General features: G+C 40.6%; 1 protein-coding gene and 1 pseudogene across 2 annotated transcripts in view; both read right to left on the reverse strand.

The window, feature by feature from the left end:
* LOC146468425 (monocarboxylate transporter 10-like) overlaps positions 1–4760 on the reverse strand; it is a 9204-nt pseudogene extending 4444 nt beyond the window's left edge. Inside the window, exon 1 of the transcript XR_014867506.1 lies at positions 4487–4760. The product of XR_014867506.1 is annotated as a monocarboxylate transporter 10-like (transcript). The remainder of the gene's footprint in view (positions 1–4486) is intronic.
* A 766-nt stretch (positions 4761–5526) lies between these two features.
* LOC146468426 (monocarboxylate transporter 10-like) lies at positions 5527–8125 on the reverse strand. The gene is made up of 3 exons (XM_085124598.1): positions 7841–8125; positions 6542–7104; positions 5527–6214 (listed from the first exon to the last, which is right to left on the reverse strand). Exons 1-3 carry the CDS (start codon positions 7992–7994, stop codon positions 5660–5662), a joined length of 1272 nt encoding a protein of 423 aa, XP_084980724.1. The 5' UTR covers positions 7995–8125; the 3' UTR covers positions 5527–5659.
* Positions 8126–14764: the final 6639 nt, after the last annotated feature.

Genomic DNA, 14764 nt, shown 5'->3' on the forward strand with positions numbered 1-14764 from the left:
GGAGGAATCTCTAAAATAGGGAATCTCTAAAATAGGGAGTCTCTAAAAGGGGGAATCTCTAAAAGGGGGAATCTCTAAAATAGGGAATCTTTAAAAGGGGGAATCTCTAAAATAGGGAATCTCTAAAAGGGGGAATCTCTAAAATAGGGAATCTCTAAAAGGGGGAATCTCTAAAATAGGGAATCTTTAAAAGGGGGAATCTCTAAAATAGGGAATCTCTAAAAGGGGGAATCTCTAAAAGGGGAATCTCTAAAATAGGGAATCTCTAAAAGGGGGAATCTCTAAAAGGGGAATCTCTAAAATAGGGAATCTCTAAAATAGGGAATCTCTAAAAGGGGGGAATTTCTAAAATAGGGAATCTCTAAAAGGGGGAATCTCTAAAATAGGGAATCTCTAAAATAGGGAATCTCTAAAAGGGGGAATCTCTAAAATAGGGAATCTTTAAAAAGGGGGAATCTCTAAAATAGGGAATCTCTAAAAGGGGGAATCTCTAAAAGGGGAATCTCTAAAATAGGGAATCTCTAAAAGGGGGAATCTCTAAAATAGGGAATCTTTAAAAGGGGGAATCTCTAAAATAGGGAATCTCTAAAAGGGGGAATCTCTTAAATCTCTAAAGCTTTTTTTATAACCCCTGTTTCGGCAGGCTTTTTTGTTGTCTGATACTGGGTAATAAACACCGCGCCAAATGAGCCTTGACCAATTACTTCCTGGCTCGTAATCTCGTCCCAGCTAAATTTTGGGAGCCCATCAAACGCCTCAAGCTTTTTTCTTTTGCTGGCAAACGCCATTGGAAACTTGAAATTGACCTGAAGCCACCGACTTGAAAAAAGGTCGACCAAAGGTCGGGATGACATGTCTTATCTTAACACGTTCTTGCAGCCATTTCCCGCCATTTGGTACTACTTAAAGAGAATTTGTCTTTTTGGTATAAAAAAGCAGACGCTATTAAACCTAATATTCTCATTACTAGTCTTGTGAATTACGCCATGAAACGTAACCAGCCAGACACAATGAAAACATATTTAGCATTTGCAATTTGGGTGGCTTCCGGCCTACGTCAGACATGTCTTTATCCCGGGGAGATAAGCATGTCTGGTACCTGAGTGATAAATTCATAGATAAGGTGAATTTTTTCCTTGACCAGTGAAACCTTTTTTTTCTTCAAAAACATTGAGGGCGTTTGTTGCAACTTTCGAATGGCATAAAAGGAAATTGGTTAGTTTTAGACATAAGAAAGGGCTTTTTTATTAGACATCGTTGTAAGGCCATTAGGGCTGATGGATCAATCGCAACACAAACAACGCGAATTTCACAATTGGCATTTTTGAACTGATCACTAGATAACCTTTATGCAGGCGTAAAGACGTCTGTCTAGTCCAGTTAATGATGGTCGACGCGTGTTACAGATGCCAGGCCCGGTTCCAGTTCCAGTCATTTTGAGTCTATGGCTTATTCAGAGATTCAATTGCGCTTTCATCTTTACCGTTTTGCAGTAAGATGCTGTAGAAAATTCGATTTCTCTTGCTGTATGTGGCCCTTTGGTATCGATTGGCATAAATTTTTTAGAACACCCCTACCGAAGATATTGCGGCAAGCGGCGACAACAATTTATTTTTATCTTATATATCTAGTAATTATGACAACAACTGTCAATAATATTATTGGTTGTTGGCAAATGCTGTAAATGTCTCTTAGGAAAAACTCTACTTCTAAAACGTTCATAGATTTATCCAGTTTGTTGATAGATTCTCCCGTTTAGAGATTCCCCTTTTTGAAATTCCCCCTTTTAGAGATTCCCTATTTTAGAAATTCCCTTTTTTTTGAAATTCCCCCTTTTAGAGATTCCCTATTTTAGAGATTCCCCCTTTTAGAGATTCCCTATTTTAGAGATTCCCTATTTTAGAGATTCCCCCTTTTAGAGATTCCCTATTTTATAGATTCCCCCTTTTAGAGATTCCCTATTTTAGAGATTCCCCGTTCCCCGTTCCCCGTTCCCCGTTCCCCATTCCCCATTCCTCCATTCCCCGTTCCCTGTTTTAGAGATAGCCATTACAAAGCTCCTGTATTAAATTCTCTTCGAAAAATTAAGTGTTTACTAAAATTGACATGTGAAAATATCACCAATCAAAAATCATAACTAGTGCAAAGGATAGCAAACATTTCAATTCTTAATTAAATAAGGAAATAACAAAAGAAACAAATCCAAAATTGGTAAAGCCAATAAAGTTTAGTTTGTCAATGCGTAGGGCTGTCTTTGTCTGACGATTCAAACACGCGCAAATGATAAACGACGGACATGTCATTTTAAAATTACGGTACATATTGCTCTTTGATAGGTGTCTTGGTCACGTCCGCATAGATTTATTGAAATGTACTAACTTAAAGGGGAAGTATCATGGGGTTTTTGATGTTTTGTTAAAAATTATGAAATAAGACCTTCAATCAGCTGCCAAATAATTCTAGAATGATGAGAGGAAAGAAATCAACTCAATTCTTGAAAGCTAAGGAACAACTCGTGATCTGTTCTAGCGCATTTTGGAAACAAAAATGTGAGAACTTGAAAAACATTAGCCTAATATTTTTCAAGTTTCAATCCATACCGGCCTACTCTGTGTCTGGCTAGAGGCACTAATCAACACTTTTATTTCACTGGGGTGATAATTTATAACAAACTTGACAATTATTTCGTTGTTCCTGCTGGCAGACAAACATTTTTTGGGTTTTGAAATGACAGCAAATTTGCCTGATACTTCCCCAACTTTTTCAGGCTCAAATTACCAAAACAGATAAAAACGTTCAGCTTCAACGCCAAAAATAAAAAGGGTATCCCGTACGGACTGGGCTTTAAAGTCCAGGTGAAAATTAGTTTGAACTCGAAAATTTTCTAACGTTTAATAAATTTCGGACGAAACGTAAACTAAATACTCAACAAAGAGTAAATGAAAGTTGAGCCAGTACCAAAACTGAATACCATTTTCGTGTTTTCGTTACTTCGCTTGCTAAACTGCTACAACAACTGCTCGTCTACAACTGTATTTCTCAACAAACTCCAACTATCCTCAATTGAACTACACAACTGTTCCCAACTGTGTTTCTTAGACAACTAACTGCGAGCTCGAATCGTGTTCGCGATTAAACAGTTCGATTTGTAGACATGTTTGGGTTAACAGACCGGGGAAACTTTCAGAATTCCGTTTACTATTCAACCAAGACAATCCAAACAAACCTACACGACCACACAAGCAAATAACAGGTATCTAATGAAAACATTAACTCGGAAAGAACGACAGTTTGAAGGCAACAAACTAAGAACTGGAATTTTCACGGTGTTCCAAGCCAACGAAGGTCTCAGTAATTGTAGCCTCCCTTAGGGGTTCGTCACGCGTTCGTGGGGCAGGAACGCGTGACGAACCCCTAAGAACATCTGCGTGGGAGGCTACAGTAATTGCCAATCCTGTCCATTTCGAGAACCAGTATGGTTAAAAGACCAAACATCGGAAGTAAATCAAAAAGACCACAAAAACTTGTAAACTACAAAACATTTGTGTAGGATAACCTAAATCTTCAATCATAAGTTCAACATGATGATAATACTTGCAATTTTAAAACAAATCAACTTTTTAAAAATCATGCACTTTATAGCCAAATTCCACCATAACTAAGTTCAGCTGTAGAGATTTGCATCTTCCAGCGCATTGCTGACAAAGAACTACAAAATTACCTACTGACAGAAAAAAAAAAAGGATTCACTTCACTGAAAAACATCTACGACTTGCAAACTGAAGGGGAAAGTATTATAGCACTTGTGTGTACCCTTTGAATTGGATTGGAAAGGAAAAATATATTTCAACATATACGGTAAATTCATGACCTATATAATAACAATGACAAATGCCTATCATTTCCCTCCCAGATCTAACACGTCACTCTACAAGGGGATTTAAAAATAAATATCTGGAAAAATTATTTACATCGAAAGGCCGTGTCCGTTAGAATTGATCATTGATAGAGGCTACAGGAGTACGGTTTATGATTCTTCTTGCCGCAATTAAATCGAAGGGTGAGCTGTTCCAACGTACCTCACCACTATTGTAATGATAACAATTTTGGCAAAACTTTCGAGCCTGATATCCGTCGCTTTAGCTGTCTATGCTCTTATTATGATATAATATAAAATTGTAAAGACTAACACGAAATGGGTAAAATTCTTGATTTGAAATTAAATTTCCAAAAACGAAACCGGAAAAATATGGCTTCTCTGGAAACATAAAAAAAAAAATTTGTGCGGGGTAATAGAACCTCACGTTTGTTCACGGAGCCTTACAAAGAATATTGAGTAGGAAAAGCTAAATACTAATGTTTTGTGTATAAACAGAGTTGATAACTAAAAGGTAAATTGGCCGACGTAAAGACATTCAAGTGCTGATTTTCCTAGTGTTAGCCCTTTCTCTGCCACAGCGATAAACAGAAATGGACGCTCTCTTACCTGTAGTCCCTCTACTAGATTTGAATTCTTCTACCAGAAATGTGTATAAAACTCCACCACTATTCAAAAGCCCAAACACTATGAACTGAATTACAAAGGCAGAAGCACAAACCAGCCAACGTCTTGACTTGACTGAAACCATCACGGTGGGACGTTGTTAGAGCTACTTTAAAACTTCACAAGTCAGTTTAGATTCGAGACGGAAGGCTTCATGTTTCCAAATGTCACATGATACAGTCGGGCACTAGCACAAAACGAAAAGGCGCTATGGTGGAGTATGCATTCAAAGGGTTGAAGAGATGGCTTTAAGCAAAGTCTGTGCGAGGTGCGCAAGACCCGTTTGATTTAATAGAATTGTTGGCCAACCTAAAAATTTGTATATATGTGGCCTACAGACACAGAGGAAGTCACAAGCTTAACCGAGGGAAAAACATCCTTTCAGCTTGAGTCATTCATCAGCAGATTTCACTGGAATTTCGACATAAGTGTTTAAGAGAAACAGTTCTCAAGTAATTCGTGTTGAGTGGCCTGTAGACAACGAGGAAGTCACATGCTTAAACAATGGAAAACATCCTTTAAGTTTGAGTCATTTGTAAATGAAAATTCTGATTGCCAGAAGGCATATTACGCGTTACAATGTACAGTGGAACCCCGCTCTACGTACACCCGGATATTACGGACACTTTCGTTTGTTCCGACAAAAAGCTCATACATTTTCTCTAAAATTAACCAGCTTAATACGGACACCGGACACTTTTTTGTGTCCCGAGTGACAAACTCTCATACGTCCATCGTCAACGCCGCTTTACGGACACTGTTTATCTGCGCACTCTCTATCTTCATTGTCTGGCTTCCCGTTGCCCCGCCCAGCTTTTCTCCATTTCCGCCGGTTTTTCTTCCCATCTCCGACTTTTCGCTCCTGTTTCTGTGATAGAGCCTCTGCGGAGGAGACAATGCCACGGAAAAAGCTTGAACCATAATAAGGAAGATAAAAAAAATTAGTTCACTTAAAACAGTGGTGGATCCACACCTTCAGGAACGTTAAGGGCGCAATCTGAACGCTCAATTTGCTGGTCTTGGTGAAACGAAATATCAAGGTATCTCGCTGTTAGTCTAGGAAATAGCTGGGGGTAGGGGTGGGGGGATCTTCTACTAGATCCACCGCATTGACAGCTACACGTCAGTTTCTCTATCGACGATAAGTTGTAATCTCGCTCTAGTTCCATGACATTGTTCTGTTCTCTGGCTCTTCTTTAAGATTAGTTGAGCTACGAAAGCAACGCAATTCCCTAACTGAAAGACAAATCCAGTGTAGAGAAATGCCGCGTAATAACTTTGAAAACTGTCGTAGATCCAACCAACGATGGGCGGCCCCGCACTTCTCGTAAACGACATCACAAAAAACGACATTCCCAAACCGTGCGCAAATTTGTCTGACCCCACAATGTCCCTGATCAACACCAGATTTAACGCTGTGTAACAGCCCTCGAAAAGTCCATAAGCGATTGCATAAACCACCAGCCATTTGTAGGAAGTCACCATGGTGACCAACGTTGAGGACACGCTGATTCCTAATAAACCGGTATGCCATACGTAAAACCTGTTGCATTGTTTACAGTCCGCTATTCTGCCAAAGATTAGGCGTCCTACTCCGGAACCAATCGCTAAGTAGCTAATGAGCAGTGCTGCCTCTGTTGGTTGAGCTCCGCTGTCCTCTGCCAACCTGATCTGATAAGAAACAACACAAGTTAACTTGGGGGATTTTCAAGGTGAGAGAGTAAAACAAAATTAATCAAAGACGCTGCCGATATTCACAAGCAAAGCAAAAGCAATCGAAAATACAAGGCGGTGAATTATTATGCACGTATGATTAGTAAATTACACTTCCAAGATGAAGGACAAGTCACAGTTTGTCCCGCCTGCGTTGGTGAAAGTGTTCTCGCGTGAAATGCACTCGCAAGCAAATGCCAATCGCAAGGTACAGAGAGTTTCCTTTTTTTGCCTGGTGTTGGTGGCGATAGGATTTTAATTTCTATGAGTAAACAATGAACTAACCAGATGAACATAAGGCACCAGATATCCCAGCATCACGAAAACCAAAGCAGTCATATAAACGAGAAACACCTTATTCTTGCAAACTGTCCAATCGAAGAATTTGATCCGCTCCTCAGTTCGTTGTGAAGGAACATCAGCGCCCTTTGCGGGACTAAAAGTCGCCGCGCATGCAAAAAGGAGCACATGAACTGCGCCAAGAATCCTGAGTGACCACGAAAGTCCAAATCTGTTGAACAGCCATTGTGTACCAGGACTTAACGTCAAGGTCCCTAGAGAGCCACCACATGTGATGATACCAGTGGCTAGGGACAGTCGCGTTTTGAAGTGCTGTGATATAATGATGAACGTAGGAAAATAACTAAGAGACAGGCCCAGGCCCCAAATAACTCCGTGCGTTAAGTACAAATAGTAGAGGCTGGTATAGAAGGAGGACAGGACCATTCCCAGGATGCACGTCAGAGCACCTATGATTGTCGACGCGCGGCAACCATATCGCTGGCTTAAGGAAGTGCTCAGTGGAGCGGTGAAGTACAAAATTGAAGCGGGAAGAGAACCAACCCAAGCTGATGAAATAAAGGATGAAAGTTAGCTGACTGACTGTGCGAGGAATTTGGAGGGGGGAGGGGTGGAGTTCCCGCGTTGATTTCAAGCATTCCATTCTTTTTAACACCAATCTAAGTTAAAGCCACCATGCTTTGTAGTACTTAAATTTATCTGCCAAAGATTCCTTACGACTTGATGTTTACGAAGCTGCTATACTTCGACGGATACGCCTTTTGGAAATTTATTTAGTAGTAGTTACATTTATTTATACACGATAAAAAATTATAGCATAGCTGATGTGGTCGTGTTATGAATAAAATCATAAAAATGTAATAAGAATAACACATTTCAATACCTAAAAAGCTAAAACTAAAACTATTTACAGTGATCCCAAAACAATCAGCTTCACATTCAAATCAAAAGTCTAAATTATTAAAACAGAAGAATACTATTTTGTTTAAATTTAAAACACTAGTTTGTACCAGATATCTCCTTTGCTTGTGTATCCAGAGAGTACCAAATGCTTACTAGAACTTGAATCATACGATCAACATGATGGTAAATCTGGCAAACTCAGTTTAAAAATGACTAAATACTCAAATTCCACCGCATAACGATGCTCAGTTGAATTGCTAGCAAAAATATACTTGGTTAACGCAACACCACAAAATTACCTACTAAAAAATAAGGCGATCAAGATCAAAGTTGCATCAATCCAATTTCTTTTGATCCAGTTTTTAATTATTAAATAATTACCTGTAGCTCCTCTCCCAGATTCAAATTCCTCTAACAATGCTGTGTACATTACTCCACCGCAGTTAACAAGTCCACCCATTAAGAAATGAACTATGAAGGCTGCAGCACAAACTATCCATGGCCTTAAATCCGAGATTACGCTCTTCAATTGCATCTTCTTGGCCTGCCTGTCGTGCGCCTTCTAATCTGAGTAATTTTGGTTTTCTCTGATGAGGGTGGAACATCGAAAGGGTGTCGTCTGACACGTCTTCTATCAGTCCAGAGGAATTGGTCGTTCCGCCGCTAGCGCTTCACCCTAAATGAAGTTCAAAGCAAATGACGGGGGGGTGGTCAGTAACAAGTTGCAGCATAAGCGTCATTTTTACAAAGCCTGGGGAGGAAAGAGGGAAATGGGTAGGCTCTTGCCAGCGTCAAATTGCCAAGCGAGAAAGCTAAATAACCACGGAGAATTTATGAACACAATCACAAACTGCAGGAGTAGCGCACGGTGGAGTAAACTGCAGAAAGAGTCCGTAGCTTTTGCGTGATTGCGTCAGTTTGTCTTACAACACTTCGTACAGTCTAGAAGAGGAGAGAAGACCTCTAGTTGATTATGGGGATATACTGGGGTGATAGAGGTAAAGCCACTTTGATGTGTGAGCTACAAGTGTTGCAAAATAAGGCTGCTCGCCTTATATTAGATCTTCCTGCTCATTCATCTGCAAATGAAGCGCTATTTAAGAGACTTGGATGGACGCTCTTAGTGCGCCGTAGAATGGAACATTATGCTGTTTTCTTATATAAGTCACTTAATAACCATTTTTGCCACACGGTTCCAATCTTATTTAATGGCGATTTTCACCGTTATTATACCAGGTATAGAAATAATATCCGCAAATCCACTGCCAATTAGCCTGCGAGCAAGCTCTCTTGGGGGTGGGGGGCGGGAGCCAATAGAAAATGGGGTCACTGGTCGTCAATTAATTTTTGTTCAGAAATCTGGAACAGATTATATTAGACCCCGCGATAAGGGACGTGGACTATCAAAAGCCATTTTATGACCCTATGATTAGGTTTTTATTTGTTCTTGGTAATTTTCTAGAGGACTCCTTCTGTAAACCACTCTTTTGTGACGTTAGCATTCCCCTTCAATTAAGAAGACGTGAGGTCCGTGGACTTCATTTGGGAACATAAATTTCCCGTTTTTCTACAAAATGACCATTCTCGTTCTACCGACACCCGCTTAGTACGGACACCCGGATATTATGGACACTTTCGTTTGTCCCGACGAAAAGCTCATATATCGTACATCGTCCGGTCGACCCCGCTTTACGGACACTGGTCATATGTGCACTGTCTATTTTCATTGTCAGAATAATGCGCTTATTGTGGATATATAAATGTAATGTACCCTGTTCAAATTATTACACATTTCTACGGGTTAATACAATTTTATTACTAAAAAAAAAAAACAGTAGCAAAGTAGCGTGACGTGTTTGATCAGGCTGTCTTACTTCCCCCTTAATACGGCTGGACACCTGGATAATACCGGCGGACACTTTGGTATCAGTGTCCCCTTGATGTTCGTAATAGATATCATGTAACAGACAAATGCTCATCACATACACAGAAGTAACACAGCCGCTTTTTTTGTATTGTTGAGTTTTAGCAAAAGAGATTTTTTTCCGTGAGTTCCATCAAAGCAAGCCCGATGCTTGTGTGCAAGAAATCGAATCTATGCTTTCGGTCCTTTCGGGATTTCCATCTCCAGTTGGGTTCTTTACTTCCGGCCCGAATGGGGGAGGGGGTGTACTCCCATATATGGGCTATATAGGTTCGTGCCGCGAGATAGGGTATGGTTTTTGAGGTTCTCAGTCCTTAAATAGGGTATCATTTTTTCCTCATTTAGCAACGCGTTCGTGGATTAGTCCTTAGATAGGGCACCTAAGTTGTATCAGTTAAATTGAAGCTTGTAAGCGCCACGTTTTACGAAAAAGAAATGGCTTTTTAAAACTGAAGTGTCCGCTGAACTATTAAAAAAGCGATTTTCATAGAGATTTGTGTTTATCCGTGCACATTAGCCATTGTTTGGGTCCCTTGAATAGGGTGTCATTTTACAGGTTCGGTCCATAAAAAGGGTAGGGTTCGCAAGTGCCTTCGCGGCACACCCCTATCGAAAATTTTCGGGAGTACCAACCCCGCCGGGACTTCCGGTACGCGAATGAGCGCGTGACAAGGCATAAATCGAACTGAACACTGTGCCGAACCTTGTGGACTACACTTGCCTCAAGTCGTCTTCTTGTGAGCCGAGAGAGCGACCGACGAGCGACAAACGTCTGACTGGACTCCCACGAAAACGGACTTGGGAAAGTCTACTTATGGACATGAGCAAAACCGGCTATTTTTGTTTACATAAAATAGGTTCGGTTTGATTGCCTCCTCCAAGCTGTCTTCTTTTGAGGCGAATCGTATTAACCTGAGGTCCTGAGGGACAGATGATGTCGATAATTGTACTTAAATTAACCGAAAGTGTGGTACTTAAAAGCATTCAGTACGTACGCTGCAAGTTCTAGAGAGATCGTATTAAATTCCTCGAGCGAGGCCGAAATTGTTTTGTCTCGTTGTAAAAAATCATTCCAAAAAGGACATCAGGCACAAGGGATTATTGTGAGAAGTTTCCTCTTCGAAGAAAGTACTAATTTGTCTAATTTATTCAGAACTGAATTATTCGTCGAATATATTTGTTGCCATTCTCGTTTGTTTCAGTCGGTTAACACTTTCGATCACAAGCGAAACGGAAATACTCGTCTGCCTAGCTTCAGTGACAAGTTGTCGATATGTAAAGTTTTTTTTTCTTACCGTTTGTGATAATCCCGCTGTTTGCAGTGATTGGCTTCAAGGCTCAGTGCCGTTTGTCTGGACGGTCCTCGCCCTATTTGGAATTTCGATTAGACAGTAGCTTCCCCCACAGAAGCTCTTTTGGCTCGTCATCTCTCCGTGGAACGCGGGGAACGATGGCTTCTTGAAACAAAGGCCGGAACATGAGGCCTTAGCCTCCTACGCAGATGCTCTTTGGTTGGCAGTCACCTCACGTCGAATCCTTCCCACGTTCGTGAGGAGGATTGCGTGACGTGACTAGCCAAAGAGCGGCTGCGTTTCTTTAATTAATTTATTTAACAAGCATAGTCACATACATTATACGGCTGCGTGTCGCCGCGCCGAGGAGGCTATGGAGGCGTCTGCTCTCGTAAGCTAACATAGGGGAAAAACCAGGGATGAAGGTTTTGCGAAGAGGAATGCAAAGAAAAAATTCACGTAGAAGGAATCCGAATAGTTGTGATTATAAAAACTGCAATTCAGTAAAAATAGCATTTCTGGCAAGTTGTGTAAAAGTGCAAAATTTTCTTCAGTGCATTGTGATTATAACAATTGCAACTCTACCAAAGTCACACCAAAGTGTCGAAAAATAACATTACTGGTTTGTCCGAAAGTGCAAAATGTTCTGGAAAAGTCACGTTCCTTTACCGTACCATCCTGGCCTCGGACAGCCCGCTGGAGCGGATTGTGGGAACACCGGACGAGGAAAAAGTCGAAATGAGCAGGAAAAAAATCGACGAACTCGCTACTTTTCTTCGTCGAATTTTTTCCAGCCCGTTTCGACTTTTTCCTCGTCCGGTGTCCCCACTATCTGCCCCTGGGTCCGGTCGTCGAGGATGTTTATTTTTACTACACGCCCCTCCCCCCTCCCCCCTTTCACACCCGCTAAGTCTTATCTCCGTTCTAGTCTGTTAACGATCTTTAAAATATCCGGATATAGAAATGTTAATCCCGGCAGAGTAAATCGAACCCAATCGAACTAAATTTCAATCGAACTCAATCGAACTCAATCCGTGGATTGAGTTCGATTGAGTTCGGCAATCGAATGAAATCGAACTCACCGAAAAGAAAAAAAAAATCTATCGAACCCAATCGAACGTTCGATTTTCAAACTCGTGATTTGTGTAAAACAGGCTTTGAAAATCCCTAACCAGATCTTGGAAGCTCGAGTTACTTCAGTCCGGAGTGTAGCGCACGTGTTTTTCGTAAACGAAGAAATTACGTAGAAATGGCTTAAGATACGCTGTGGATTGTAAGCTTCAAATGAGTAGTAAAAAGGCTACCAGGAATGCCGCTTTGACGTCAAGAATGGCGAAGTTTTCAAGGTTTTAAAGAAAATAGACGAGAAAGGCCGTGCATTCCGAATTGCAAACGAGCGTGAACTGGTTGCTTCCCTGTGGCCTGTAAATGCTTCCATAATTTGGTAAGTGAAGATGTTCGTAAGGGATTCAATAGATCCGGGAACAGATCCAACCGAAATAAATCGGGAATGTATTAATTTGCCTCAAGTGGTTAATATTGTGCAACCCTTATGAAAAACAGGGGAAGTAAAATTTATGCATACTTTTCACCTTTAGCAGAGTCTGTGGGCCACCATTTGATGATCCTATTATCCTAAAGGTCGCTGGCGAAAAGGAGGTGGTATCAATGTCTCAATCAATTAAAGTCGAACCAGGTCAAGCGCCCGGGGGGGGGGGGGGTACTCCCCTATATAAGGTATATAGGTATGTGCCGCCCCAAAGGGTATGGTTTTTGAGCCGTTTTGGTCTGAAATAGGGTATAGATTTTGACAATTACGGTCTGAAATCGGGTCGGGTTTTTGGGGCCGGGAACATTTACGAAAGCTTACAAACATATTTTTCTTTTCAGTACGTAACTGGAACGACTAACTGATAGTGAGAAAAAAAAAATAGATAAACTATGTCATTCCAGCTTACTTTTACTCCTTGCGTCAACTTCCGTTCGGCACTGATGCATAATTATCAGGTCTGAAAACGGGTATGAATTTTAGAGGTCAGGTCTGAAAACGGGTGTGGAAAATGGCATGTTTAGGTCTGAAATAGGGTCGGGATTCGAAGACCCGGGCGGCACACCCCCACCAAGAATTCCGAGGAGTACCCCCCCCCCCCCGGGCTCAAGCGTACCCCCGTAGACTCTATTAATGGATCGATTATTTGAAAATTGAACCCATTATTCGTTTCAAAGAATGCATTCATTCATTCATTTTTGTTAGCGCATATAGGTGGTGGGGAACACGCGAGCTGAAATAATGCGAGCTGCGAACAAAAGATAAATAAATTAAAAAAAAAATCGAGAAATAAAATTTACGCGAATTGATGTATCATCCTCGAAATACTCACGAGGAGAGCGCGAAGCGCGAGTAACGGGCGACGGGAGTCTTGTTTGGCCCATCGCGCAATCCCGTTATTTGTTCCAAAGATTGGAGGGAAAGATTGTGTGACGAAATGGAAAACGTCTGGGAGGAATGCTACTGTTTTTACGAATATTTCACTAACATTTAGGAAAAAAAACTTAGTCGCATCAACGTTATATGAGGTTTTTTGGCTCCCCTAAAGTAGCGAGCCACAATGGCTGCCGCTAATTCCGACAGTAACGAGGGTCGTTTCTCTTTGAATTTTAGGTTTATTCATAAATATAGATGTCATAAGAAAATGGCCAGATTAATGTGTGGACCTTTGAATTCACAGGTATTATGGCTTTGATAGTCGACCAGTTTATTGAAGGAAGACCATTATTCAAAAATTTTTACATTCAATAACAATAAATTGAACCATCGTGTTAACTGTCACGTCGTAGGTTCCTTCGTATATATTTTGTCTTGTTGGACATTTTTAATTTTAAGTTTCATTGTAAATCCTGCTTTGCGGATGTGCTCGACATCTTCATCGGAAAGTTTAACAATCCATGGCAATGTCAGTTCTTCACCATTCCATGGTGTCAAATATTGACTTCGTAGTGGTTTTTGACGAACACAATCTTTGTTGATGCAAAATCGGAAATTTCTGTTTTAAAATTGGTTGGTCTCTATCTCTCGGTTTCCAAAGAGCTGTTGTCCGGTGCTTTTTACAAAATAGACGACACTTCAGCCTCAGTAAGAGCTATTTGCTTATTATTATTTATTTTTTATTTATTTCATTTTTTTTTCTCGCAGCTCGCAGATGTGAGCTCGCAAAATCCCCGGCCCGGCGCAAAATTAAAATTCGATTCTTATTGGCTTTTGATTTGAACATTGGTCCGCGCTAACAATAAAAGCAATAGCCTGTAAAATTCAAACAACAGTACATTTGAAACAGCTCGTTCGTTCAAACTGTTCTGGCATATTGTTGACAAGTTCATATCATTCATTATGCAAATTTCGTCATCGCAAGGCGGTTTAGACAACGACATAATATGTTGTTATCTCAGTATATATACTGTAACATTTTAGGCGACTTACTTTGGTCTGTATATTATATTATATACCGACGCAAAATAAGCCAGTAGTTACTGGCCTAAAATGTCACAGTAAATACCGACGCAAAATAAGCCAGTAGTTACTGCCCTAAAATGTCACAGTATATAGTTAATATTAATTTACCGACGCAAAATAAGCCAGTAGTTACTGGCCTAAAATGTCACAGTGTGTAGATAATATTAATTTACCGACGCAAAATAAGCCAGTAGTTACTGGCCTAAAATGTTGCAGTATGTAATGAAAGCGGTTCCAAAATCGGCCGTTAGATACTGGCCTAAAATGTCACAGTATGTAATAAGTGTTAATATACAGACGGAAAATAAGCCAGTAGTTACTGGCCTAAAATGTTGCAGTATGTAAAGTTAGCGCATCCGAAATCGGCCGTCAGATACTGGCATAAAATGTCACAGTATATAATGTAAGCGGGTCCAAAATCGGCCAGTAGTTACTGGCCTAAAATGTTGCAGTATGTAATGTAAGCGGTTCCAAAATCGGCCGTTAGATACTGGCCTAAAATGTTGCACTATGACTGTGTTAATCGCATATTATGTCATAATATGTAGTCCCGTCATCGCAAGAGCACAAAGTCAAGC

The sequence above is a fragment of the Pavona decussata genome, unplaced genomic scaffold (assembly GCF_977016875.1).
Source record: "Pavona decussata unplaced genomic scaffold, jaPavDecu1.1 SCAFFOLD_131, whole genome shotgun sequence".
Classification (NCBI taxonomy): Eukaryota; Metazoa; Cnidaria; class Anthozoa; order Scleractinia; family Agariciidae; genus Pavona; species Pavona decussata.